The following is a 24,946-nucleotide window of genomic DNA, read 5'->3' as shown; positions in this document are numbered from 1 at the left end:
CCCTTCTCCACCTCTGTTTCATAAAGCCTGGGCCTGGTCATTATTTTGGGCAGATGGAGATGAGGGCAGCTCGTGAAAGGAGCTGGTGTCACTCCTAAGGAGAGGATGGTAGGGATGACAGAGAAGAAAAAGCAAATCAGAGAAAAGATCAAAAGCAGGAGCTCGCTTTTCATTCGCCTGAAAGCGCTAAAGAGGATAAGGAGCGATCTGGCCCAGGGTCTCCTGTCTTCTCTGGCAATTAGACTCAGCTGATGAAGAGAAAGGCGTGAATGGCAGGGTTCAAGGCCCTCTCTAGGACTCACACAACAGGGTGGGGTTTTTCTCCAACGCCTCCTTTATCTTCCCCTCTTTTCAGAGTGTCAGAAATGCAGCTGAAATATCTCCAGAAGAAGACAGCACAATCCCCGGTGCCAAACCTTAATCACGGTGGCTGATGAGATTGGGGGATGAGAGCTGTTTGAGAGAAAACACACACATTCTTTTCTTTACATGATTCATCTTTACATTTTATGAGGCTCAGGATTGATGTGACTGCATTATATTTAAACATGATTTCTAACTAATTTGACAACGCAAGGCTCAAATATTTCAAAATACTGCTTAACTCCCAACCAACATAAATCAATCACACTGCTTCAACAATGCAGTAGTAATCTGTTCAAACATACTAATGATATAATAACTAGATATGCTGTCTAAATAGTTCACAGAAAAGTCAGTTAATTTAGATCTGTGTTTTATTTTAGCTGTAAAACTAACGGAAAAAAATCAGCAGTGTGCACAGTAACACATCAGTTCTGAATCAGAAATAGAAATGTAGACATGTTTCTAGGAGTCTTAGACTGAAGTGTGTCCTGTAGAGAGTTTTAGGCTGTCCCATACTGTCCCATCTTGAATCCATTAGGACAAGATCCATCTCAGTCACAACCACTGCAATATCTCCCTCAGGAGCCTATTACCATCCTATACATATGCAAGTGCTCCAATAGCTGTACATCATACTCACGGAGGGACAAACTGAGGAACATACAGCTTCTCCCAACCTCTTAAATATCTGTAGGACTTTCACAGTTTAGATTAATCTTGAAAATGGGTGTTCGAAAGTTTGAAACATTTTTGGGGAATGGATTTTAAAGAGACAATCTCATATTCAGTTGTTTCAGATTAAGTCAGCATTTTAAATCTTTAAGAACAGTGTTAGGAAAGCCGGTAAAAGAAAGAAAAATAGGTTATAACACGGCTTAATTGTTAAGTGTAATTTTTATTGAGTTTCTTACACTCTGAGTAAACAAATAGATTACTTAAATTGGGTGCATTATGTAAAGTGCACAGCGCTGGTTAAACCATGTTTGATTTGTGAGCTAGTCTCAGACTGCTATCTTTAGACATTTATGTAGGATTAGTAGCCACAATTCAAACCTCCAATCCCCCAGCACACACCTGAAGAGGACAGTATGAAAGACTGACTAGACTCAGACATCCAGCTTCAGCACAAAGCAACTTCAACCACCTCAGAGGCCTAAGACCGTCTCTCCTACAGCTGCAGCTGCTGGGACTCTCCCAAGTCAGTCCTCACCTGGAAGATGGATCTGGAAGAGAGACAAATGTAGAAATATGGTTGGACATCAGCAGCAGGATTCTGGCCACCAACAATCAAACAAGTAAATCGCATGGGAGGGACAATGCAAATGGGAGAAATCCTCTAATGGTTTGGTGATGGTGGCCTACACACAGAGCAATGTTTAATCTATCGACAAGAAGCAGACAATTGAATCCGCCCTGAGGTCTTTTGCAACCAAAACCTGCATTCGCTTTGTGCCTCAAACGACTGAGCATGACTACCTCAGCATTGAGAGCCACCACGGTCGTGTTGACTTTGGTGTCGTTCAACAAGAGATCCTCCACTCCCTGGGCTTCCAGTACGAGCAGACCAGGTGTGACCGTGACCGTGACCAGTACATCAGGATCAACTGGGCCAACATTGACATCACAATGACCTACAACTTCGACAAGCACACGACCAACAACCTGAACACTCCCTGTGAATACTTTTCAGTCATGAAGTCACTATGGAAGAGTATCCTTTGCAGTTATTGATCAAAAGCAGATCAATAACTCACCCCTATCCCCAACCCCACCGTTAGTGTTGGAGAGAGAAATGGTATGTCCAATATCAACATACTGAGGGGTCAATCAACTATATAGCTGCTAAGAGGGAGACATGGAAACAAAGGAGAAACATTTGTAGTTGACTATAGTCTACTGCTCATGAAATCTGACCCCTTGCAGTGCTGTTCCATACGATGACAATGCATTAAAGATTAGATAAATTAGTAATGGTGTATTAATCAGATGATATAAATATTAATCAGTGCTGGATCACTGTGTCTTATAGTAAAAAAATGAACAATTATATCCATGTCTTCTGTTTTTGATTATATTATTGTAGAACTGTTTTGACATATTCTCCCATGGTTCCCTTGGCTAGTAATAGCCCGGAGGGTCTTCTGAAGCAAGCGCTTTGATGTTGCCCCACTGTACCCTGTGTGGTGGGTTGTAGTCTCAGCTGGTGGGGGCGTGGGGCTGTAGGGCCGCAGACTGGAAGGACCGAGAGGTAGAACAATCAGACTGTTACTGGCATCAAGAGCAAGCCTCTAGGAAAGGCATTGGCTAGTAGACCTGACCTAACACTCACTTGGCTAATGATTGAAATTGAGTTTTTACAGTTTACTGCCAATTTCTTTGTCACAACTCTTATAAGGAAAATAAATGGTCAATAATCTCGTAATGGCATGTTCTTTTCCCCTTTATGATCAGTTTTGTTTGAAATCATAAGTATAAATGAATAGATTTTTTACTTGAAGACCATTTAGAAGCATGCAAAGTAATCAATGAGTTCTTGTTACAGAGCACTGACCCCATGCTCAATGGCTGCAGGGTAGAGTCTAAACAGAGGCGGTATGAATTCATTGATTGACCTAATTACTGTACAAGCAAAGCCCAGTGTTGCCCATTGGAACAAACAAACCTTCAAAATGTGATCTTACAAGTTTTGTTATGTGGAAGCATTTGCATCTCTAATTTGAGATTGCACACTGTATTATTGGTATTGTGTTAAACTGACCGTGTGATGCAGCCTAAACATACAATGAGCTCACGGCTGAATGTTTTCAGGTTAGACACTGAGTTTTTAACAAGTCTTCTGAGACCACACGATCACTGGCTAATCAGAATGCATATGCCACATCACATCATTTCATGTGTATCCCACTTGCCCGACTCATGATTTTACTTGGTAATTTTGAAGCATCCCACTCCCTATACATATTCATGTCCAGCCCATATGTATCAAATTGAGATGTCCTTATAGTGTCCTTGGAAGAAGAATATGAATATGGAATATATGAAACATGAGTAAAAGAAAGAAAAAAGGTCACTCGTATAGGATAGTTGCTTATATATAAACTACTTTACAAGTCAACATGTTTAATTATTTGAATAACTTTTAATAATGATCATTATTGGATGCTAGTTTCAAGTAACACAAATCCAATATCATTAAATCGCTTTCTACGAGTTCAGCTTTGGTGACGTGATCTCCATCCGAATATTTTCTTCCTATCCCCAAATTAGCGTGAATGTTGCTTGTGGCTGTAGCTGGAATCAAAAAAAGGAAAACCCTCTAATTTCAATTCAAAAAGTGAGCAGCACCTAAGCTGGTGCTGCTTGTGTGATAGCCCTGTAGCTTGAGGCTGCTCGTCACAGCAGCTAAAAACAGGTCGCTGAGGTCTTCAGCTTCAGCCGCCTGTGGCGGTGCCTGGAGGGGCAGGCACACAGGCAGTCTGGGTGGTGGAGAGGTCTCCACCAGCAGCAGCAGCAGCGGCAGCAGCAGCAGCCTCATGAAAGCCTAATGAAGAGATTGTCAATATATCATGATACTCACAGAATTACTAGGATTTTTATGGGGGGGGGGGGGGATTATATATTGTTATAAAGACAAATGCACATTTATTAAGGATTTTGATTAGAGACAAATCCATACTCGGGTGCATTTATTGCATTGTAAAGAAGAGATGATACTTCTCATTAGTGATAATGATTAATACATTATTTCAAGATATATTAGGTGTGCAAAATTGTACATTTGGTCCCATGGCATTCACTAGTAAAAAGTGAATCAAAGTTAAATAAGTACACCTATAGAAATACAGATGGTGAAAGATTTATATAATTTTTTTTTCTTCTAAAATCATGATCATTATCCTAATACATTTTGGACCACAATCAGTGAGAAACTAAATAGTTAAATTATGATTAAATGCTATATATAGTAACATATAGTGCAGTTAAAGGTTGGCCATGACATACATGTGTACGATATATATGGTTAAACAAATCCCACACAGAATAATACATTCCACACCAAAGTGAAACACTTTCAAAGTACATTCAATAACATGGAAGAGTGACAGATCTTACAAACGTAACTATCTTATTTACATACACATTTAACAATCAGAATATCGTGGCAAAAGGAAAAACATATAAAACTAGGTTAAAGTAGCTTTGGATTTTGTTTTTGTATTAAATAGAAAGTATAACCACAGGGTATAATAAAATGAGTAGCTACATCGCAGTGCTACAAAAACTAGAAAACAAACCAAATCAGCCATGGTGGTTGTGTTTTGCTTCAGTCAATAGTCATATTTACTCTATGGACAGTAAAAAAATCGTAGTGGCATAGTGTATCAAACGGCCCAATTTGGTTTTTAAAAACATTCATTTTGTGAGCATTCAAACCCGACCAGTAACACCAGACGGGGAAATTTAGGAGCAGCTTTCGTCGGCAGTTTCCTTATCCTTCATAGCGTGGGCTATTCATTGGTAGGAACGAGCATTGAGTTCAGTGTGCAAGCCGTGTTCTCCGTTTGGAACCTGTGTCCCGACCATGCCCTGACACCTTTCTATGTAGTTCTCTTCCTCCTGAGTGGGCTTAGAGAGCTGCTGGCTTTCGGTTCACTGTACTGCACCTGTAGACAGACACAGGAGTGTGGTAAGGGGCAGGTTAACCTAGCAGAGCCTGAGTTGATGCATTGCCACAGGGGAGGCACAGAGAGGAGGGGACCCGCAAAGACTCGAGCGCAATGAGTCACCCTCTGAACACTCTAAGCAGTGGAGTGCAGGGCACTCCCTCGTAGGACAGATATTGGGCCACACTGGGTAAAGGGCCACCAGCTGAGTCACGACACTAGTGTCACAACGGCTCTCCACCGCTGCGTTTCTGCCTGGGAACCGTGATGTTTTCCTTGCAAACACACGGTAGCAAAATCTCTTATCGCACTGTTCTTTCCCACAAGGGATGTTCAGAGTAGAAGCACAACAGAAATTACGCAAGAGGTATAATTATCCAGATGAAGCAAATTACAGACATTCTTCAGAAAAGACATTGAGATATTTCAGTACAATGCTAAATTGAGAGACTAAAGGATTTGCAGCTTCCCGAGTCTTAATCTCTGGTTTTACCTTTTGAACATCTGAGGGTACCCTCCTCAGGAAATCAAGGACTTCATTGTTATCAATCGCATAAGGGTCCCGTAATTTCTTAGTGAATTTATTTATACCTGCAACAGACATTTTGAAGGCAGACTTACACATTGACTATAAACATATAATCAACACTAGTCTGGAGATTTGATTAACTGGCTCTTTAATTAAACAAATGTGAAACTGAAAAGTGTAAAATACACACTTACCCCACACTAGAACAATGTAGCGAAGAGGAATGAAGTACACTAGAACTGTTAGAATAAGGAAAACGAGGAATGCCAGGTTGGACAGGAAGGGCACAGACCAGTTGAATGTGCTGAAAAAAGAAAACAAAACATTGAAGATACAAATACAGCACATACTGGATTGAAACATTAATTTGAATTTTGTCCTAACCTGAACTACATTTTACTGTTGTACCTAAATGTTGCTAACATTCTAAATAGTTTATACACTGTTTAAAGACTTAAGTACCATCATTAAAGATATTTAAAATCAATTTATAAAATGATTTTATGTGGTAGCAAAAATAATCCTGCATTGAACACAATTCAGGCTTATATTGCTGTATTTGCTCACTTCTTAATTCTCTCCCCGAAGCATGCAATTTCCTCCAATAGATTCTGAACAGTGATGACAGTTTCTTGAACCATGTGAATTTTTTCCATCAAACCTCTCCTCTCAGATTCCTAGAACATTAAAGAACAAGTGAGCTATTTGCAAACAACTAAATTTGGCACAAAGATCTTAAGAATAAAAACAGAAGAGGTAATCATTTAAGCTTCAGCTGGAAATAAATATGTATTTATGGCCTAAATTTACACTTATAAGCTATTTGGCAAAACTGATAGGAGCTGAAAATCCTGGTTTCCACTTTGTTAAACTGGGGTGAAAAGGGGCTTCAAAGTGGACTGGACTTTGCATTATCAAAAAGATGAAGTAGCCCATTTATCACTGAGCGGTTCTCAGGCTATCCAAAAGCCAAAAGAGCTCAGCTCCCACTAGGGGAGGACAGCCGTAAAGTAAACAGAACAGGCCAGGGACTCTGGGTGAAGATCTCCAGAGAGAGAAAGGGAGAAGGAGCAGGACACCAAGTCACACAGCCATGCAGACTTCAGACACAGCAGAGATGTCGACATCAAACAGAGAAAACAACAACAACAAAAATAAGAGTGGGGACTTGACAAAGGAGAAATAATAACGTTGACCGGAGAGACAGTCAACCAGTGGTCTCAGTCACTGCTTGGCTGTGTATGCATGCATTGTACAGTACGTGCATGTTTCTGCTAAGTACTGCTGAGATGACTCGGCGTGACAGTGTCCAGATGAGGCTTCTCAGCAGAGCCTCATCAGAGGACTCTGGGTAAGACTGTATACACCAGCAGGCAGCCAGTATTATCACAGTCGTGTCCAAGCTTTTTACACACACACACAGCACACCACATGTCTACTGAGACAGATTCCCTCTGTGGCACCAGGAAAAACCCCTCTGAACACTCTCTGAAAACTGAGCTTTATGACTTTGTAAAGCCTCATAATATGCTCCTCTTTTAATAAGACAGGATTTTTGGAAGCGTCCCCTGCGAACAGTGAGCATGAACTAAAGTGAGCACTAAGGACGAACAAAGTGAATAAAGGACAGGAGTGAAACAGAAACAAAACATTTTAAGACACCTTTTCATCTTCGTCATCTTCATCGGCAAAATCCACGTGGTCCTAAGGAAAGTAAGAATCCCAGAAATTATGTTAGAGGGGGACGAGTAGGAGAGTGCTTAAAATACACAGCTCAACACCCGCTCTGAGTATCGACCCCTTGCACCCTGGGTGTTTTAGTTGACCCTGGGCCTAAACTAACCCCAACCTCCCACCCCTCCAGTCATCATCTGTCTACTGCCGTTCATGTCACCAACAGCTAAATAACAGTGGTAAAGATCAGCTCCATTGCCACTGACCTGTGAAGATTTTTTGTTGATCTCAGGCACATATTAAGCTCACCCCTACAGCTTAGACTGTATGTGGCAAACGAGGGTCTAGAGCCGTCACATGTAGCGCTTTAGGACGTGTGCATAGGACTTCACGTGTTCTGCGGTGATTAACAACTAAATGTGCTGAAGGCTCTGGTCTATGATGGACGATGGAGCAGAATATGTTTTTTTTGTCGTTGTACTCACCAAATCTTGATTGACTCTTCCAGAGGCCTCTTGGAGGTAGTTCCATGAGATGAGGAGAACGAGGAAGAGGGGCAACATGTAGAACTCCCAGTGCCACACCGTCACCAAGAAGATCTGAAGGAAAGGTCAGAGCAGAAAGGCACAGGAGTCTGAAAAGGTTTCCCTTCTCCAAGTGCCGTCCAGTCTTAGCCACATTTCAAAAGCACCCTTATCAAGAGTAGCCTAAAGCTTTTTGTACAACCAACAACTGATTAAAGACCCGTTCTGATGAAAGGCAAAGAAAGGAACCTAACTATATGAAAGCTTTCGTATTTCAAACATTTCCTATAACATATTGTATGTTTCTACATATGGTGTTCACACCTCATGCTCTGCTTAGTTGGACAGCTGATTTACAAACCCCCTGCATATGCGTTGACATTAACCACTTAAGTCTAATTGTTCAGCCTCTTTTATCTTGTGTACATTAAAGCTGGCGAACCATTCAGTCTAACCGCGGGGGAATCTGTGAGTGATCGTGGCTTTAGCATTGATAATCACACTCTAATGCAGATTCCACCTGTGTGGCTTTGGGGAAACAGATAAAAGGAGAAAAAAAGAAATATGGTTTGTGATGTCTCAATTGTTTTGCTAAACGAGGCTATAAAATAATCCTGTCAAGGCAGCGACGTTGAAGAAGGCATGGAGCCAAGCAGTGTGGGGAGGATTTACATGTTTTTATATGCTAATAAAAATAAAAGTGAACATCTGGTAAAGACATTTCTCTCCTCGGAGGCACCAACTGCCATAAAAGATGGCAGATATCCCCCCCCTTTAATGTGCAAAAGCCAAGCACGCTCTTGTCTCTGTTATCTCAAGCCAAACACGGCCTGAAATGGAGATGAAACTAATTCCCCGCTAAAAGGTTTATGTTTTATTAGTGGATATTTCTAAGTGACTGAAAAACAGGGGTGGCAAAAGACTGAGTCACGCTCCTGTGCAAATGTATACGTGAAAAATGTGCGCCGTAAAGACTGGGAGAATTGTGCTCCATTTTCAACTTGAGACGCTTTTAAGAGGCTTACACTGCAAAGTGCTTGTGACATGTGATAGCGTTATAAAAATATAACACCATTAAATGTAAAGAGCTACTGAACAGGATAACATTGAATTGTTCATTGAACAATGCATGCACTAATCCAATACTCCATATTGTACAAAATCAGTTTTACTTTACTTTTCCAAAGTTAGGGGAGCTGATCTTGTTCAAATAAGTATGTACATAGCTACAGTCATTCTAAACTCATAAACTGAGTATACAACAGATGTGTGATGTTAATAGGTATATACAGTATATATATATATATATATATATATATATATGTATTCATGTGCACAGATTCACCCGTTTCTATTTCTGGGAAAAGGCTGTAAAGTCAATCAGAGAATTAAATCTTGTCTTAGTAAAGCAAATACCATCACTTATACTGTATGTGGGATGGTTCTTCTGTCATATCTCACCACAGCTTACAGAGGCTGTCTAGCATGAATACATTATTTGTGGAGATTTCAGCAGGCTAACACGATTGAAAAAACACTGTGCAGATGGTCCAGTATATTGTAGCAGGGAGGCAGGTTGTCTGCGTGTGTGTGTGTGTGTGTGTGTGTATGTGTGCATGCATATTTGAGTGTGTATCTCTCTTTTACACAGATATTATATATTGTTTGAAATCACCCTATATCCAATCTATAGGCAATTCAATATTTTAAGTCTACATTGCATTTACTTAAATAAAATCTTTACAGTTGACAGTGACTGCAAATACACAAACAGACAATTACGCCCTCAAAACAAAACATAAATCCCAATCAAGAAAACGTGAACCTTATTGTAGATTTTACACTTAACAGCATCATTTGTATGAGTGTAATTTTTGTTACTTCAGCCAGTCTTTAATAGGGCCTAAATATCTTCCTCTTGGCTAAGAAAAACTTTAGCCCCATCTACAGGACACTGGGCAGCAAGTCACAAAGAACTTTAGTTGACCCCTACGCCTACACATTTAATACACAGGCTTTATGCAGCATTAATTTAACTTTATCTAAGATGATTGTTCTAAGAAACCCCTCAAACCACGCAATGCTAGGGCTGCAAAGAATGGTGTTTGAAAACAACAAACCCTCTGTTAAAAAAAACTGCTTTGCATTTAGCAGATTTTACAAAATGATCCTTGAAAACATTTCTTGAAAAAACATATGACTGGACTAGCTACATAATAATATATGTACATAAAATGGACTGCAAGAGAAACCACACTCTGAGTGGAGAGTTAATGAGTTGTCAGGGAAGTAGAGTAAAAATAGACTGTATCTCAACTCCAGTGGGACCATGCAGTCTCTCCAGCTGAGCCCGGAGGCCCATCAGGTACCTGAAACAGCTCAGCTCTCCTTCGAAAGCTGCCGAAGAACTGGAGGCAAGGGGGAAGCCGCAGCCTTACGCAGCATTGATTAAGATCAGCACTTGGAGGGGTTCAAGGAGGGGTCGAACCAACTTCAGTTGTGTTGTAGACTTGGGGAACGGGGGCGGGGGGGGTGAGGGGGGATAGTAGATTGCGTTTGGTGATAAGGGGAAATGACTTACCAGGAATGCTATGAGACTCCTCTGGACACTCTCCCACTGAAAGCAGCTTTTGATATATTGTAATGTAGACATTATTGCCTTGTACAGGGTACGAACACGGAGTACATTTCTGGCCAGGATCTGATGAGAAATACATACACATACTGGATGGAATTTAATACATTTTTGTTGTTGCAACTATTCAATAGATTTCAGGTGACTTCGGTGAAATTGCTTTACCTCAAATAATACCGATTAATGACCAACCTTTTTTGAAAATTTTGGATTGTCTTCCATGAATTTTTTTTCCTTTGGTTTGAATGTTCTGATACCAGCTCTAACCTAAAAAAAAAGAATGATGAAAGAGGAGAGGGAAGAGACAGAGAAAAAAACTGTAACTGTATTGCATGCACTATAATATAAAAATTTTACAGCTCAATTGTTTCCCATTTTTCTGCCACCAGCGAATGCCAACGATGAGCTAAATGGTATTGACTCCAGCTATGTGATTAGATAATCTGAAGTCCATCTGTTGTGGGAGTTGGACTGTGTGTACACTCACTGCGTCCCTGGCCAGTGTGTTGGTACCTTACAGATGGCCTTATCAGTGAGGATTTGCCCATGTCTAATAGCCATCATGTTCTCATGTCCTCATTGTTGCTGAAAACTCTACTTACAGGGTTAAAAATAACTTCCAGTTCTAGTGATATGGTCCCTTTGGTTAGGGCTCCTAAGTCCTCTTTTCTCAGCTGGCAGGCTATCTGCTGGCCATTGTGGATCTGGGTTGCAGAGAAAAAAAAGGGGCATTAGGATACGATTCCTATCTTGAGAGTCACAATAGAATAGAATTACAATTTGATTTGCGGTACTGTGTACTGTATAGCAGCCATTCCCGACCTTTTCCCCTTTGCGGCCCACATGCGTAGGTCAAATAATTTTGAGGCCGTGTAACACATCCGTTTGCTTGATTCACGCTTATCACACATGTTTAACAACACCATGGGAGCCAAACAGTTCGCTTTCAAGGCAAAATGTATTTGAGCGATCAAAGACAAAGTGTCCATCAGCGCCACAGTAAGCTTACTTTCGTCAACGTGTCAGGCGTATCTATTGGTGTTTCATTCATGATGAATTAAAGGCAAAATGTAATTTAAAAATGTATAAGAATTGTAATAATCATTTATCAGCAGTGTATATAAAAATTCATTGGTTTGGCGGCCCATGTGTTTTACTCTAGCGGGCCACTATTGGGCCGTGTCCCACAGGTTGGTAATCGTTGCTCTATAGTATGCATTTATATTGCTAAATGTATATTTTGTATTTTGCTCCTCTTGCTTCTGCTACTGTAACAGTCCAATTTCCCCAATTTCCAGGATTGGTCAAGTGCTGCTCTACTCTCTTGAATATTTTAAGATATTGACTTACAGACAGCAAGGGTATCGCCACTCTGCCAAGAAAATCTGGCGGTTTGTCACCATCCTCGTCAAACACAGTGACCTCCAGAATGTCATGGATGTCTTTGACTGGGCTGGAGGAAAAACAGACAAAAAATGGATGCAATGCAGTAAAAAAAAAGGTCAACTGAAATTACATGTTTAGTCAGTTGAATTCTTCCAAAATATTACACTTAGCAGACATGAATGGTGAAATGATCCGCTCACTTACAAAGTAAAGACTTTGTTCCACTCTGGGTTGAGAGTTTTGTAGACAGTGTGAGTCTGGAGTCTATCATTCCCCAGTTCCAACACACAGAATGGATCACTCTTTCCTGTAAAACGAGATTCAGATTACATGACACGTAAAACCAAGAATCATCAAGTGAGCATTTCTGTCTGTATAATTGAAAGTAATTCTGTCCATACCATTCAAATCTGCCGCCAACAGATCAGCTGCCTTGATCACCTTGATCTGAAGGAAGCCGACATCTCTTGGGTTTTTCAAGGACCCTCTGAAAGACTGCAGCAAAGACAGGAAGTGCCTCAGTTGTAAACGGTGAGCAACATTCAAACTCAAATCACGACATTTTTAACAATCATCTATAGGGATGTAACAATACACTCATATTACGATACAATACGTATCACGATACAGGGTGTACGATACAATACGTATCACAATATTTTGAACAACATTTTAAATTAAACTGAAATTCAATTAACATATTTATTTCCAAAACATTAAACATTTTCAAAATATGTATTTGTTGTACATACAATTTAGTTAACTCTGCGAATAAGCGTCATGCAATAATGCATGACGCAGGTGCAGAGTAGGTTACGTGGTGGTAGCTCAACCAATAGGATCGATGGGGCGTTGATGTGGGGCGGCTGTGGCTTAGGGGGTAGAGAGGGTTGTCTGTTAATCGCAAGGTTGGCGGTTAGACCCCCAACTCCTCCCAGGCCATGTGCCAAAAAATCCTTGAGCAAGACTCTGAACCCCAAGTTGCTCCCGATGGGCAGGCCGGTGCCTTGCATGGTAGCTCGCTGCCGTCGGTATGTGTGTGTATGTGTGTATATGTGTGAGTATGTGTGAGTATGCGTGAGTATGAATGGGTGAACGAGAGGCAAACATTGTAAAGCACTTTGAGTGCCGCTAAGGTATGAAAGCTCTATATAAATGCAGTCCATTTACCATTTATCAAACGGACGTCATATTGTAAAAAGAATTGACACAACTCTACGGTACATACTGTCTAAATGTTGTATTGCGATATATTGTTCCACGATATATTGTTACACCCCTAATCATCTATGGTTCATAGAAAACACTGCATTTTATATACTGCTATGGCTGAGTTTACTGACGTATCTTTCGAACATGTTGTCTCTCTCATGGGGCTCCTCCAAGGGCGGAGCGCACAGGTCGGAGATGGAGACGCCACTGCACGCGCTCAGTGATATCAGGAAGACAACACGACCTTTACCCCGATCCAGCGGCTGGTTGAACAGATGAGTCTGATTGGCAGGAACCTTGGACAGGTCCACTTCACATCTGAAAACCAAGCAGTAATAATAAAACTGAAATGAAGTTTTACAATTAAACTACATGGTGAAACGTTGAAACGTTGAAAAGGCTAAACTTACGTTCCGTAACACTCTTCATATTTTCTTCCCTCTTTCGACCAGACTTCCACCTCCAGGACATCTGGACTGTATAGGAACCGATTGAAGTCAAATCTCTCCCTCCACTGTGGTTTGGGCTTCTTACATTGATTCTGTGATGAGGAGTGAAAATAGATGGATACCCTTTCCCTATTCATACTCACTCAACTGATCTAGCATTTGTGAAGCAAAAATGTATCCACGTGTAAACTCAAACGTAGCCAAGGAAAGCAGAATCAAGCCAAGTTCTTCCTCTATGATGTACCAGAGAGAGAGAGAGAGAGAGAGAGAGAGAGAGAGAGAGAGAGAGAGAGAGAGAGAGAGAGAGAGAGAGAGAGAGAGAGGGGGGGGGTCTTCATTCATAGATCTGTAGTTCGTTTACACCTCAGACATGGAGGCCTGTGTGTGTGTGTGTCCGTGTGTGTGTGTGCGGAGAAGGAAGGAGAGGGAGTGATGTGGGAGCTGCGTTTCGTGGGTGTACGCGAAAGGAAAAGGAGAGAGGGAGGGGGAAGGAGGGAGGGAGGGAGAGGGAGAGGGAGAGGCAAGCCAAGTTCTTCCTCTATGATGTACCGTGCTTTTGTATCTCTGGTCTCCCAGTTTAAAGCGTACAAACACCTCCCCGGGGCCGTCCACAGGAAGGTCTTGGCCCTCCACCAGGGTGACCCTGATCACCGTGCTCCATAACTGGCTCTTCCTCAGGGAGTCGGACAGGCGACGGCTCTGGTGCGACACACCTGACTGGACGGGGGAAGGAGAGAGGAGGAGGAGAGGAGGAGGAGAGGAGGAGAAGAGGAGGAGGAGAGGTGACAGAAAGACAGAGAGAGACAGAGAACAGGAGAGGATGAAAATGTGGTGAACGACAGGGAATATATTTTTAATTTAAACTGGAAAGGATTCCATGCATTCACATCACATTGAAATAGCAACATTTCACCTAAGTTCATTGAGGCCTACATGGTTGCAACAAATTAAGAAAATACACCATCAGTCTATGTCGCAAAAACAGATTTTCAATATGTCTGGTAAATGGGACCTCCATCAATCATAAATGGAGCACATGGACTGCTAAATGAAAGCACATTATCTCCTTTCTCTACCGTGAAAGAATATTGAAAATGATCCTCTATTTCACCAGGGGATTAAGTATAGGCAGGCATATGTGAAAGCAGTCCGCTTTCTTACATAACATGATAATGGCCATCTTCTAAGATAATTAAGTGAGCTTACATCAAGGAAAGCTGCTGGGGAGAACTAAATACAGTGCATATTCAATTAGACAGATCAAGCAGTCTCTGCCTTGGCACAATCATGCCGTGTTCCTTTTGACACTTAATTAAAAATCTAAGTAAGGAAATCATGCTACAATTGCAATTTAATACTTTACATGTACATAATTTAAAAAAATCCATAGAACACATTTAGAAATGTGTCTTATCAACCAATTCTTATATCAACCAACATCACGTTTAAATAAAACCTAAAGTTTTTCTGGAGACACACTGCCCTCTTGTGGAAATATAAATAAATGAGTGAGTCTGTAATTATTCTAATCGACAAGGTTTATAGTAAACTATACTTCAACTGCATTTCATCATATCTTACCCGTAAACTACGTTTTCTTTTAGGCGGCCATTTCTGCATCATCCGTGTCCGATGCAAAAGAAAATATCATGGGTTAGTCAGCCACATTTTTAAAAATAAAATAAAGAAAAGCGCACACATACTTGCAGAATACAAACAAAACAGAACAATGTAAAACAAAAAAAACTTACATTATTTCTTTTACCCTCCCCATCTCTAAGGGACAAGCACATGTCCACCACAATGACGCCCATGTCATCCTCCAGACTATTGGGGTCATCCAGCCGCAGGACCATTTCACAAGTTCTGTGAAAACATCGGTTCAGTTTCTGTGGTTCGTCATGTAGATAAGAGTCGTAACCATGGTGAACGGCGTTGCTCGGTCACTCACTTTTCTAGTTCCAGTTCACTCAGTAGAACACTGCCTGAGCCCATAAAGTCATCAGTGGTCAGATCACGGTCATACACCTGCACAGTATCAAAGACTAGTTACTGTAATTACACACTTTAGTGATATACCAACATCTCATCTTCATGTGCTGCATGACTCCTCTTACCTTAATATAGAGTCTATGATCCAGGTCTCGGACAGGGAAGGAAAATGATTCATTCCATGTTGGGTTTAGGTTCTTGTAGACCACTTTGCTTTTGTAGATTGTTTTTCCATCTAATTTGAACTTCACATAAGGGTCACTGGTACCTGAGAGTAAAGATTTTATTTTATTTTAAGTGATTCTGCAATTCAAACACACCAGTATACCAAAGCAGCAATGTTTTGGGCTATTTTTACCCATATTTTGGTATTATACATCTTTTCTTTGTAATTTTAGTTTCAAAGCATAAACCAGACAGCCTTTGAACAATGCTGTCTAATATTACCATAAAAACAGACATGCTAGTCTTTCTACTTTTACAAGACAACAGTGAGACCACTGTACTACCCTTCCAAGTAAGACACAGGAGGAAACACAATCTCCTTCCAAAACTGTAATGCAACCATCATTACAGTACACCAGCATGGTGCAAAAGAGCAAAAAACTATAACTACAGGTAAATCAACATTCCTTTCAACACAATGACAACAACAAAAACGTTGGTCATTCCCCATCTCCAATGCCCCAAAACACATAAAACGAGGTAACACAAATATAAAGAGGAAGTGGTTTGTTCCAATAATTTTCACCAAACAAGGCACAACTTCCTGAATGAGCAACCACTACACTGCTGCAAGAATTTCTTGCAAGTGCAAAAACCATGTACCCGGTACTGTAGACATGAATACATGAATCTACAGTAGTAAAGTTACAGAGAATCATAACATGTATTTGCAAATCTGTAGCAGTCTTTTAATAATTATTGTATTCATTTTTTCTAAATATTTAGTTGTTGTTATTGTTGTACTGTCCTATCAACAGAATTATGTTATTTCAGTCCAGATTATGTCATTGTTGCATGTCTGGATGAAATACAGACCGTCACTTTACACTAACCACTGAAATACTGCAACAATTGTGCACGTCCTTGATTAGCTGCTTAACCTACTACATGCACTGTTTGTATGTTGAAATTAAAGTGTCTGACGTCTGAGGAGTGTGTCATTTCTCCTGTCCACCAACAGATGGCAGCCTAATTCTTTAGTCATCTGACTGACAACATAATGTTTCTCTAACCTGTGTGTATTCCAAGGCAACAAGCCATATTTGTCAAGTCAGCTCAGTCTCCTTGTATATTTGGAAAGGAATGCATGTCATACTGAGTTACCTGATCCTTCGGTGACAATGTTTGCATTGCATTAGCATTGCATTGAGTATTCTGTATTGAACATATGTTCACACCACCTAAAGCAGGACCTAAGGCCCTCAGACCCATCTCAACATTGTTAACAAAGGCGTTGTCTGGTAAGCAGCCCATGAAACGGGATCTCTGCTATGAACGCCTTGTGTCAATGGAATTAAGTGATGAATAATGGCAAAGGTGTGGCCAGTCCACGGTGTGACTGTTCTCACCCTCGACAAGTTTAGAAAGGTTGTGTGGAATGCTGTTTTGGCTCTTAGAAGAAAGTGTGAGTCGTCTCTGCAGTCAATACAGATAACTCAGTCGGGAGGTACACGGAAGCATTCTATTCATTATAGCAACAAGGCCAGACGGAATAACTTTGAAAAGTAATTGCATCAATCTTATCGCATGGTAAAATAGTACCCTGACATCTTCAAACCAAAATAAACTTTCCTTGACAGCAACAATGATATGAATCTATGTAGAGGGTGCCTACCCATCTACCCGAGCCTGACTGGGCCTGTTGAAGGGTTGGGTTAAGCCAAAAATTGTTAAACCATGTTTGGGTTTAGGTTAGATAACTTTGGCTGGTCTAGACTACTTGACATGGTGATTCAACCACTTTTTACTGAAAATATAGTGTACAAAATGGACCAAATGTCTGTTTCAAACTCAGTGCTTAGGTTTACGTTAACTGTGTCCGGCTCAGAGTCAGAGTCGGACATCTGACTATCTGACTTGGGTCGTGTTCAGACAGAAAAATGCACCCAGAGCCGCCTGTAATTTGGAAGTGTACTTCACTCGTTCTCATGTGGGACCATTTACAGGGCATTTCGAGTTCAGTAACTGAAACTATGAGTATGGCGATACAGTATGGTAGCACTGTCTTACCACAGCGGTCTCTGATGACCAGATTACGGCCCTCCTTTAGATTGATGCTGAGGAGGTAGGACTTCTGAAGCTCGCGCACACTCTCCGACACATTCAGCGCTTCACTGCCCATCTCAAACTGTGAACATAGAGAGAAATGTTAGTATTGTCTCCAATGTCCTTGTCCTATTGTTTATTATTTATACCACAGGCCAAAGATGTCAAGGTCTACAGTAAAGCAACATGAACTGATATTCACCACCATGTCATATTTCCAACAGACATTTTATGATTTATTTCTAACACGACTTTGGATGCGTTGCTTGACTCATAGTTTGAGTACAGTTCTTCTGAGGCTCTGTTCGGCTGTCTATCTCAGTGGGATTCAACAGTGAATTACTTTTAAGATGCATCACAATACCACAGAAATACAGAGCACCACTTTGTTTTCAGAGAATAAACCACAATCCCCTGACAGCCCCTTACTCTAAACACCAGACCTGGCCTCATCCAGAATGCCCACTGTACTGAATATTCTCTAACATGAGGTTTTGCCCATTTTGCCATAATCTGGATTTAAACTCTGAAGCCTCAATGTCAACCAAGGGACAAAGCTGTAATGTACTATTGTGCAAAAAAGAGGCCTATATTCATACACAGCACAGCTACACAAATCAAACATTCTTCATGCCATCAATCGTGAATTTAATATCTAGGGACAGTAATAACGTATGGCATTAACATTTAAATGTCTTTAAAGGAAGCATGAGTTGACAGTATTTTCACCAAAGTACTTACACCGTTGTTTTCAATGTCATGGAAGGTTTGAGCATCAAGGTCATTGCTCTTGCTATGGTGCTGTGGAGACAATACAAGGAAGTATGAGCACCTGCTGGCTACGTTACTTAGAAAGGTAAAACCTCAAATACATCAGGTGAAAAAACAAGGATGTACAAAATAAAACAAGCTAATCCTAAACAACATCTCCAAAACTTTCTGGCAGAACAGAAAAAATGGGAGTAGTTTAGTGTTAATGTGCTCCAACCCCTTTTTCTAGCACTGCCTGAGGTTATTGCCTTCATGTAGTTATTAAAAATTCCTTTGCCGTTGGATATTAAGAATGTTAAGCCAAAGAACAAAGTACTGAGTAACACCCCAAAGCATTTATTTTCTATCTCTGGATAATAAACTGCTGTGCAGCTTAAACGTACCATATATATTGAAAAACCTTTCACACTCTACTGTAGCACACCTTGAGTAACACCTTTCTGTTCACTAAGATTTTAAGTTAGCTATTTATTTTAGGTCACTTAAACCAAATACCCATTTGGGTGTGCATGTAAGATAACCTTGTAAATTCCCATTGGCGCCTACGCACACTGTTTGTTTTAACCTTGGTCCCAACCCAAAAGTAATCTCTGACGTTTAACACTTCACATTTCAAGGCTTCCAAAATATACGTTTGCGTCTTGAGTGTAGGAACACTTTTCACTCAGAGTGCCTACTATATCAAACTGAAGTTAGCTTTAGTAAATTAGTACAAAAATCTAATGTTAAGTGTAGGGTCATTTTCTTTTGGTCTTCAGTATATGATGCTGAAGGACTAAAACTAAATATGTATATTATCTGCAATAAGACTTTGGAGTAAAGTCTGGATAACGCAGGGTTGAGGTGCAGCAGTATATTGAAACAAACGAATAGAACAGGAAGAGGACACCATGAGGCTAGCCTATAAACCAAGCTTCTCTCGATCTTTAAACAAAGGATTTGTAGGCAAATGAGTGTTGACCTTTGTCCTCCCTGTAAATACTATTGGGTATTGAGCAGAACGTCAGCTGAACAAACATTTACCTTTGAGTAAGACATCCTTTCTGCCTCACTGAGTGACAAGGCATGTTACATAATATGGTTCTGTGACTGCTGATTAAAGTCGACATGGCAACGAGGTTGACATTACGTTTTCCAACAAAACACCTGGGCCATGAGTTATTACAAATCATGCCCACTCTTTTTTAACTCTCTATGTTTAAGAGTGAACTGACGATAAGGCTCAATGAACACAATCTGTGCATCTGACAAGTCGCTCGCGGTAACCTTGCACCGACATTATTTAACCACAACTGAAAAACAATATTATGTCACCAGACCAACTGTATATATGTCAACCTTGTTGCATACGTTTAAAATCATACAGTAAGATACTAACACTTTGTGTCCTCCAATCTATCGTAATAGCACTGAGTCAGTCCACTGAAGAGAAGTGCTGAGTTATGTGTGACATTGGAAAACAGGACAACAGCACTTTCTATTTTATTCCTCAATGTTCATGTTTTTATCAGACATAAACTAACAATACAAACAGAGGATAAGACATTCATTTAAAAAAAATGACTGCACTTACAGTTCAAAACAGATCAACAGATCAAATCAGCTGTGTCACTGACTACATGCTTTGTTTATGTATTCCTGAAGTGATTCTATTGAACTCTAAGCACTATAAGTAGGCCAGTGACATAGTAGAGGCATAGGGAAGTGTCACATTATACAGCCTACTAGTGCTAATGCAGAGACCAGCACCATTATAGATTTTTACAATCATATTGATTTTCATCGTTGAGTAATACGTTGAAAAACATCTCCCATCAACAGTGTGAATAGACAGGTTGCTCTCATAGCTAAAACAACAGAAGACTAATGGATTATAAGAAAGATATATTTTTTTAACACTGGCAGGCAAAAATCTAATTTTAAATTGAAAGTGCCTGAATCAAATAATAGCATCTTTGCTAAATGAGACGGGACAGCAGTTACCTCAGTGATGTCGTCTGATACCTCCACAGAAGGGACAGTTCTGCTGTTCAGTATCATGGTCTCAGTCTGGGCCAGTTCCCTTGGCTGCTGTTCCATGACCCCAGCTGCTCTGGAGTTCTGGCCTGGGAGGCCCTCCTCTTCTTCCTCCTCCTCCTCTTTCTCCTCCTTCTCCTCCTCATAGGGGCCCCTGCTGTGTCCAGACTCCTGAAAGGCACAGTCAGTGCTGTCTACAGGCACACTCAGTCTGTGGGAACTCCTCACAGCGAGGGTAGATCCAGCAGGACAGTTCACAACCCCTTGGTCTGCCGTGGGGGTCTGACACCAAGTCTGCGGGCTGGAGGGGCTACTGTGGCAGGTGTCGGGGGGCCCGAAGTCTGGAGGCTGCAGGGCAGAGGGGACGGGGCAGGACTCCCGACGCAGGTCTCTGATGTCAGGCACAGACAAGCTCATCCGGTGGTCCAGCATGTGCTCTGGGCGGACCTCAGGTTTGCTGGGGCTCTTCTTTCCTTTGCGAAGGTTGCTGAACAGGGGCCTGGCTCGGTGGCGTAGTTGGCTCAACATGCTCGGCTTCTTAGAGTCCATGGTGAGATAGTTGGGGTGAAGCTTCAAAATCTGTCTATGAATTTAGCATTATTGAAGCCTGTAACATGAAAAGCCAGAGATGAAAAAATCAATAATTAAGCAAAAATCTACAATAATAATCTGTTTGATTTTCATGTACTGGCGTTTGTGATTCAATACATCACTCTTTGGCCAACTAGATTAAGCACTGTTAAAACACAATTTCAGTCAAATGTGTTCCACCAGCAGAGTCATCTATTCAAAACATTGTTCCCTAAAAAGAGAAAGTATGTCCGATGAGTGGATTCAAGATCATGCTGCAACACATTGAGTGTTGTCAATCTTAACATGATCAGTGCTACATGCTTTACTTTAGCATTTATATCTCATTTCTAGTTATATAACTTTTATTTCAAGTAGATCAAGAAGTGAGTCAAGTTCATTACTGACATCAAGCCTTTTATGTCTTGCAAATAGTAACAGAAACAGACATACTGAAATATCAGTTAGTCTGTACCATTTTAAAAGGATGTTGTTTAAGAGCTGCAGATTGAGATCAAATGAATTTGACTACTGTGGTAGCTCAACCCAGGAAATAACTTCAGAAATGTTATTGTGTAACTGTACGTAACACGATACCTGTACGTCTTCTGGTAGGGGGGAAGTTGGCAGCAACCTTAAGTCAAACAATGCCTGCTCCGTGAGTTGGCACTACGGCTACTAGACACACTCATAAAGTGGCACTCCCATCACACCATGAGAAAGTGTGGGGTGGTTCTATGATCTATTTAAAACAGCTCCTGTAACAGAACTTGAGACAAAGCACTAAATTAAAACATAAAAAAGGAGAAGTCAAATATGTAAAGTATAAAAAAAGGAAATATTTAACTCTACTATTATAGTCAATGACATCTACTGTTGTATAATCTGGGATATGGTCACCATATGAAGCTGAAATGATCTGATTTGATTTCATAAGCGCTAATCCTCACATGAATATAATCACTGCTTTCACACAAGCTCTGGCATGTTAGAATCTCAAGGCAAAACATAAGAGCAATGCCACAAAGAACTTTATTTAAAAACCTGAAAATTACGTAATTGACTAAATTCTTCTTTTACTTTAATTCTGAAAACATAGTCAGAATTCCTTAACATATGAAGGGAACTCAGTAATGATTTACTGTTTACACCACACAATACCTGATATTTGTCCCAAAACAGGCCAATACTGTGTCACTGGTAACCACCATCATATAACAGGACTATGAGTTCATTAGAGGCAGGCACAAAATATTGCCAAAAACTATCTGTAAATTGTAAGGTAACCTAACTGTTAGGTTAAAAAACAATACACTTGAAAATAATACACGTGTCTCATCATAGCTGTATGTTTGCATTTAGACAACTCAAATGAATCATTTACACTTATCTATAGAGATCCCTTTGTCCATTATTGTTACGTCACAACAGCAAGTTGGACATGAAAAACGCCAACAGATGATCATACACGGCGAACTGCAGATAAAATAATCCTTTAAGATGAGCTGAGTGGAGGGATACCAGTGTCCATTGGGAGTGCTGTGCCTCTGCTAGTGTAGAGCACAGCAACCTGAGCACGCCATGCTCTGTACTCCAGAAACACACTTTCTAAAATGCAACCGCACCATAAGCCTCTTATCGGTTTATGTGTTGTATTTGTCCTCAACATTGACCCTTGACCATGCCATTAATGTGCAGGGCAAAGAATCAGTCCTTGGGAACGCTGATAAAATAATGAGCATGTTGGAAACTAATTGATGTTATTCATTGTCTTTGGAAATGCAAAGATGGTAAGAAACGAATGTCTCTCAAGACAAAATGTATGAGAGATTTGTGGGGATATCAAGTCAATTGATTCTCTATTGTGAAATTTCAGAGATGTCTTGTTCAAAGAAAATCGTAAAACTCTTAATCCAGGAAGCAGGATTCTCTAGCCTGACCCAAATAAAAGGATTAGACTGCATCACAACAATGTTTATCAAAAAGTTATTTTTTTTTATGAAAGCATGAATATGAGGGTTGGCATAGATACTCCTTGAGAACCCTCTTAAATTGAGGCAGTTTTCACAGCTTCATACTAACTCTAGTTAGTTGTGATCTGTGATACTGGAGCAGAGTGTTTCCAGGAGACGTTGAGTGTGAATTCAAAATAAGCTGCAGTGTATGCTTGTTTTCAGTGTAAACACTAATGTCAACATCTTTGTGACGTTGCTTGTTTGAGGAAGTTGCTATTTCCACTTGTTAGCATTGAAAATACAGCTAAATGCAATATACAATGGATACCTAAACCCAAGGTCTCAAAATTCAGTTTACATCTCACATGTGACATCTGATTGTAACACTCTGATTTGTATGACTCAAATATTGGACAAATTAACCACTCATAAAAAAATACAAATTCTACTGTGATGAATCATCAAGCTAACATGGTCAGTTAGATTGAGGAGAAAACCTGAGCCTTATGGCTGCTGGCTTATCTGATATTACACGCCCACTCCCACAGTACACTGGCCTGTGCTCTGACTATCTGGCCCTGGCACGATCAAAACTAATCCTACAGTAGGATGATGCTACGGTTGCCTGTCCCCCATTCAGCATGTAGAGAAGGAGGGCATCTGAGCATCTGCCCAAAATGAGGGGATGGGGTGGGGACAGAGCTGAGCTGAGTCTCACGGAAGTTGACAGACAGCACCATTAGCTAACAGACTAAACAGATCGCATAACTGAGGGAGTGAACGACACCATGTCATGCAGAGGGTCAGCAGAGGTTTTTGGAAATCGCCCCCTAACTTGCTTTAGGAGCGATGCTATCTCAAATGTAGTTTTAAAGGTTTGGATGGCATATCAACATGTCAAAAGTAGTCTTACATTGAACAAGAAAGTTATTTTTGTTAATTTTTTTAAATCATGGTTTCTTAATGACAGCTCTAATGACAACAGTATTTGCTTGCCAACATCTGTAATAAATACATAAATAAATCCGCTTAATCCTAACTTCATATTGTGGTTTTTGGCATTCCCAATAGGAGTTATTATAAGAATGTCAAAAATCTAATTCATCTTATTTATTTTTGTGCATATTAATAGTTGTCTTGCATGACAAAACATACATAACACCCCAGCCTACTAGAATCTTTCTTTCTTTTTTCAATGTAATAATAAAAGACATAGCCTACATAAACAAAACTTTGTTCCCCAGGTAGGCTACTTTAGAGTTTGATTTAAGTGATAGACACGTGTTGGGTAAATCCAGGTAGCCTAATTTTCTTAATTCGGAACCTGCCTAAAGAGAGTATATGTACCTTTGTTCCGTCGCAAGAAACATTTTCTGAAGATTTCGGCAAAATTTCAGCTTCTTCAAAGTTACAGGATGGTTTCAGTGCGCACGGCGGCGCAACACATCAGCAATCGCCGTGTCGGATGAAACGGACTTCCTACATCAAGCGAATTAAAGGGTAGTGCCACAGAATAATGTTTGGCCGATATATTTTTTTTAAGCCCATAGGCATAAACCATCGTAGAGGACAACCTGTCCGTCCGCCACCATCTACTGTTGACAACTATGGAGCTTTGGGTGGTTGGGGGACTTCTTGGATTTGTAACGATTTACCTTTTACCTTTTGGACGATTGCATGTTTGCAAATAAATAGTTAATTCTCCGTGTGTGCAAGGGACAGTAATGTAAAGTTTAGTACATTAAGAATAGTACAATTTCCACAGACACAATCTTCATTGATCTCACTATTGACCAATAAAGATGCAATCTACAGTGCCCTCTAGTGGCAAATTATCCGACAAACAGTTCACGTTAACCCTACTTGAAATAATCTGCCCTGAAGTAAATCTATATACAAACTTCTAACACATACATTTAATACTGCTTAGTG

General features: G+C 40.4%; 1 protein-coding gene and 1 pseudogene across 3 annotated transcripts; one reads left to right on the top strand and one right to left on the bottom strand.

Annotated features, from left to right (window-relative positions):
• The first annotated feature begins 1,345 nt into the window (after positions 1-1,345).
• On the top strand, positions 1,346-2,212 carry LOC124482001 (annotated as a pseudogene).
• A 1,799-nt stretch (positions 2,213-4,011) lies between these two features.
• Positions 4,012-24,567, bottom strand: mctp2b (multiple C2 domains, transmembrane 2b). Of its 3 annotated transcripts, none has more exons than XM_047041663.1 (24): positions 24,362-24,564; positions 21,657-21,828; positions 20,457-21,096; positions 18,444-18,503; positions 17,667-17,784; positions 15,557-15,699; positions 15,391-15,467; positions 15,191-15,305; positions 15,021-15,053; positions 13,989-14,156; positions 13,401-13,531; positions 13,122-13,308; positions 12,180-12,273; positions 11,983-12,085; positions 11,743-11,845; positions 10,995-11,096; positions 10,585-10,659; positions 10,339-10,458; positions 7,719-7,832; positions 7,222-7,263; positions 6,127-6,236; positions 5,754-5,863; positions 5,524-5,621; positions 4,012-5,030 (listed from the first exon to the last, which is right to left on the bottom strand). In XM_047041663.1, the coding sequence occupies exons 3-24, from the start codon at positions 21,036-21,038 to the stop codon at positions 4,965-4,967; spliced, it is 2,751 nt and encodes a 916-aa protein (XP_046897619.1). In that variant the 5' UTR covers positions 21,039-21,096; positions 21,657-21,828; positions 24,362-24,564; the 3' UTR covers positions 4,012-4,964. The 3 variants fall into 3 exon arrangements, with proteins under 3 accessions (XP_046897619.1, XP_046897621.1, XP_046897620.1); XM_047041665.1 differs by lacking the exon at positions 24,362-24,564 and adding an exon at positions 22,221-22,678; XM_047041664.1 differs by lacking the exon at positions 21,657-21,828 and having other exon boundaries at positions 24,362-24,567.
• Positions 24,568-24,946: the final 379 nt, after the last annotated feature.

Source organism: Hypomesus transpacificus, chromosome 19 (assembly GCF_021917145.1).
Source record: "Hypomesus transpacificus isolate Combined female chromosome 19, fHypTra1, whole genome shotgun sequence".
In the NCBI taxonomy this organism is placed as follows: domain Eukaryota; kingdom Metazoa; phylum Chordata; class Actinopteri; order Osmeriformes; family Osmeridae; genus Hypomesus; species Hypomesus transpacificus.
The sequence above is the reverse complement of the archived record's forward strand: the minus strand, read 5'-3'. Positions and strand labels throughout refer to the sequence as shown.

Excerpts from the sequence above, each read along its gene's own strand:
- mctp2b (XM_047041664.1), bottom strand. The coding sequence starts at position 21,038 with ATGGACTCTAAGAAGCCGAGCATGTTGAGCCAACTACGCCACCGAGCC. Across the intron at positions 17,785-18,443 it reads ATGACATTGAAAACAACGGT|TTTGAGATGGGCAGTGAAGC; the intron begins GTAAGTACTTTG and ends CTATGTTCACAG. Across the intron at positions 10,459-10,584 it reads ATCCAAAATTTTCAAAAAAG|ATCCTGGCCAGAAATGTACT; the intron begins GTTGGTCATTAA and ends ATTTCTCATCAG.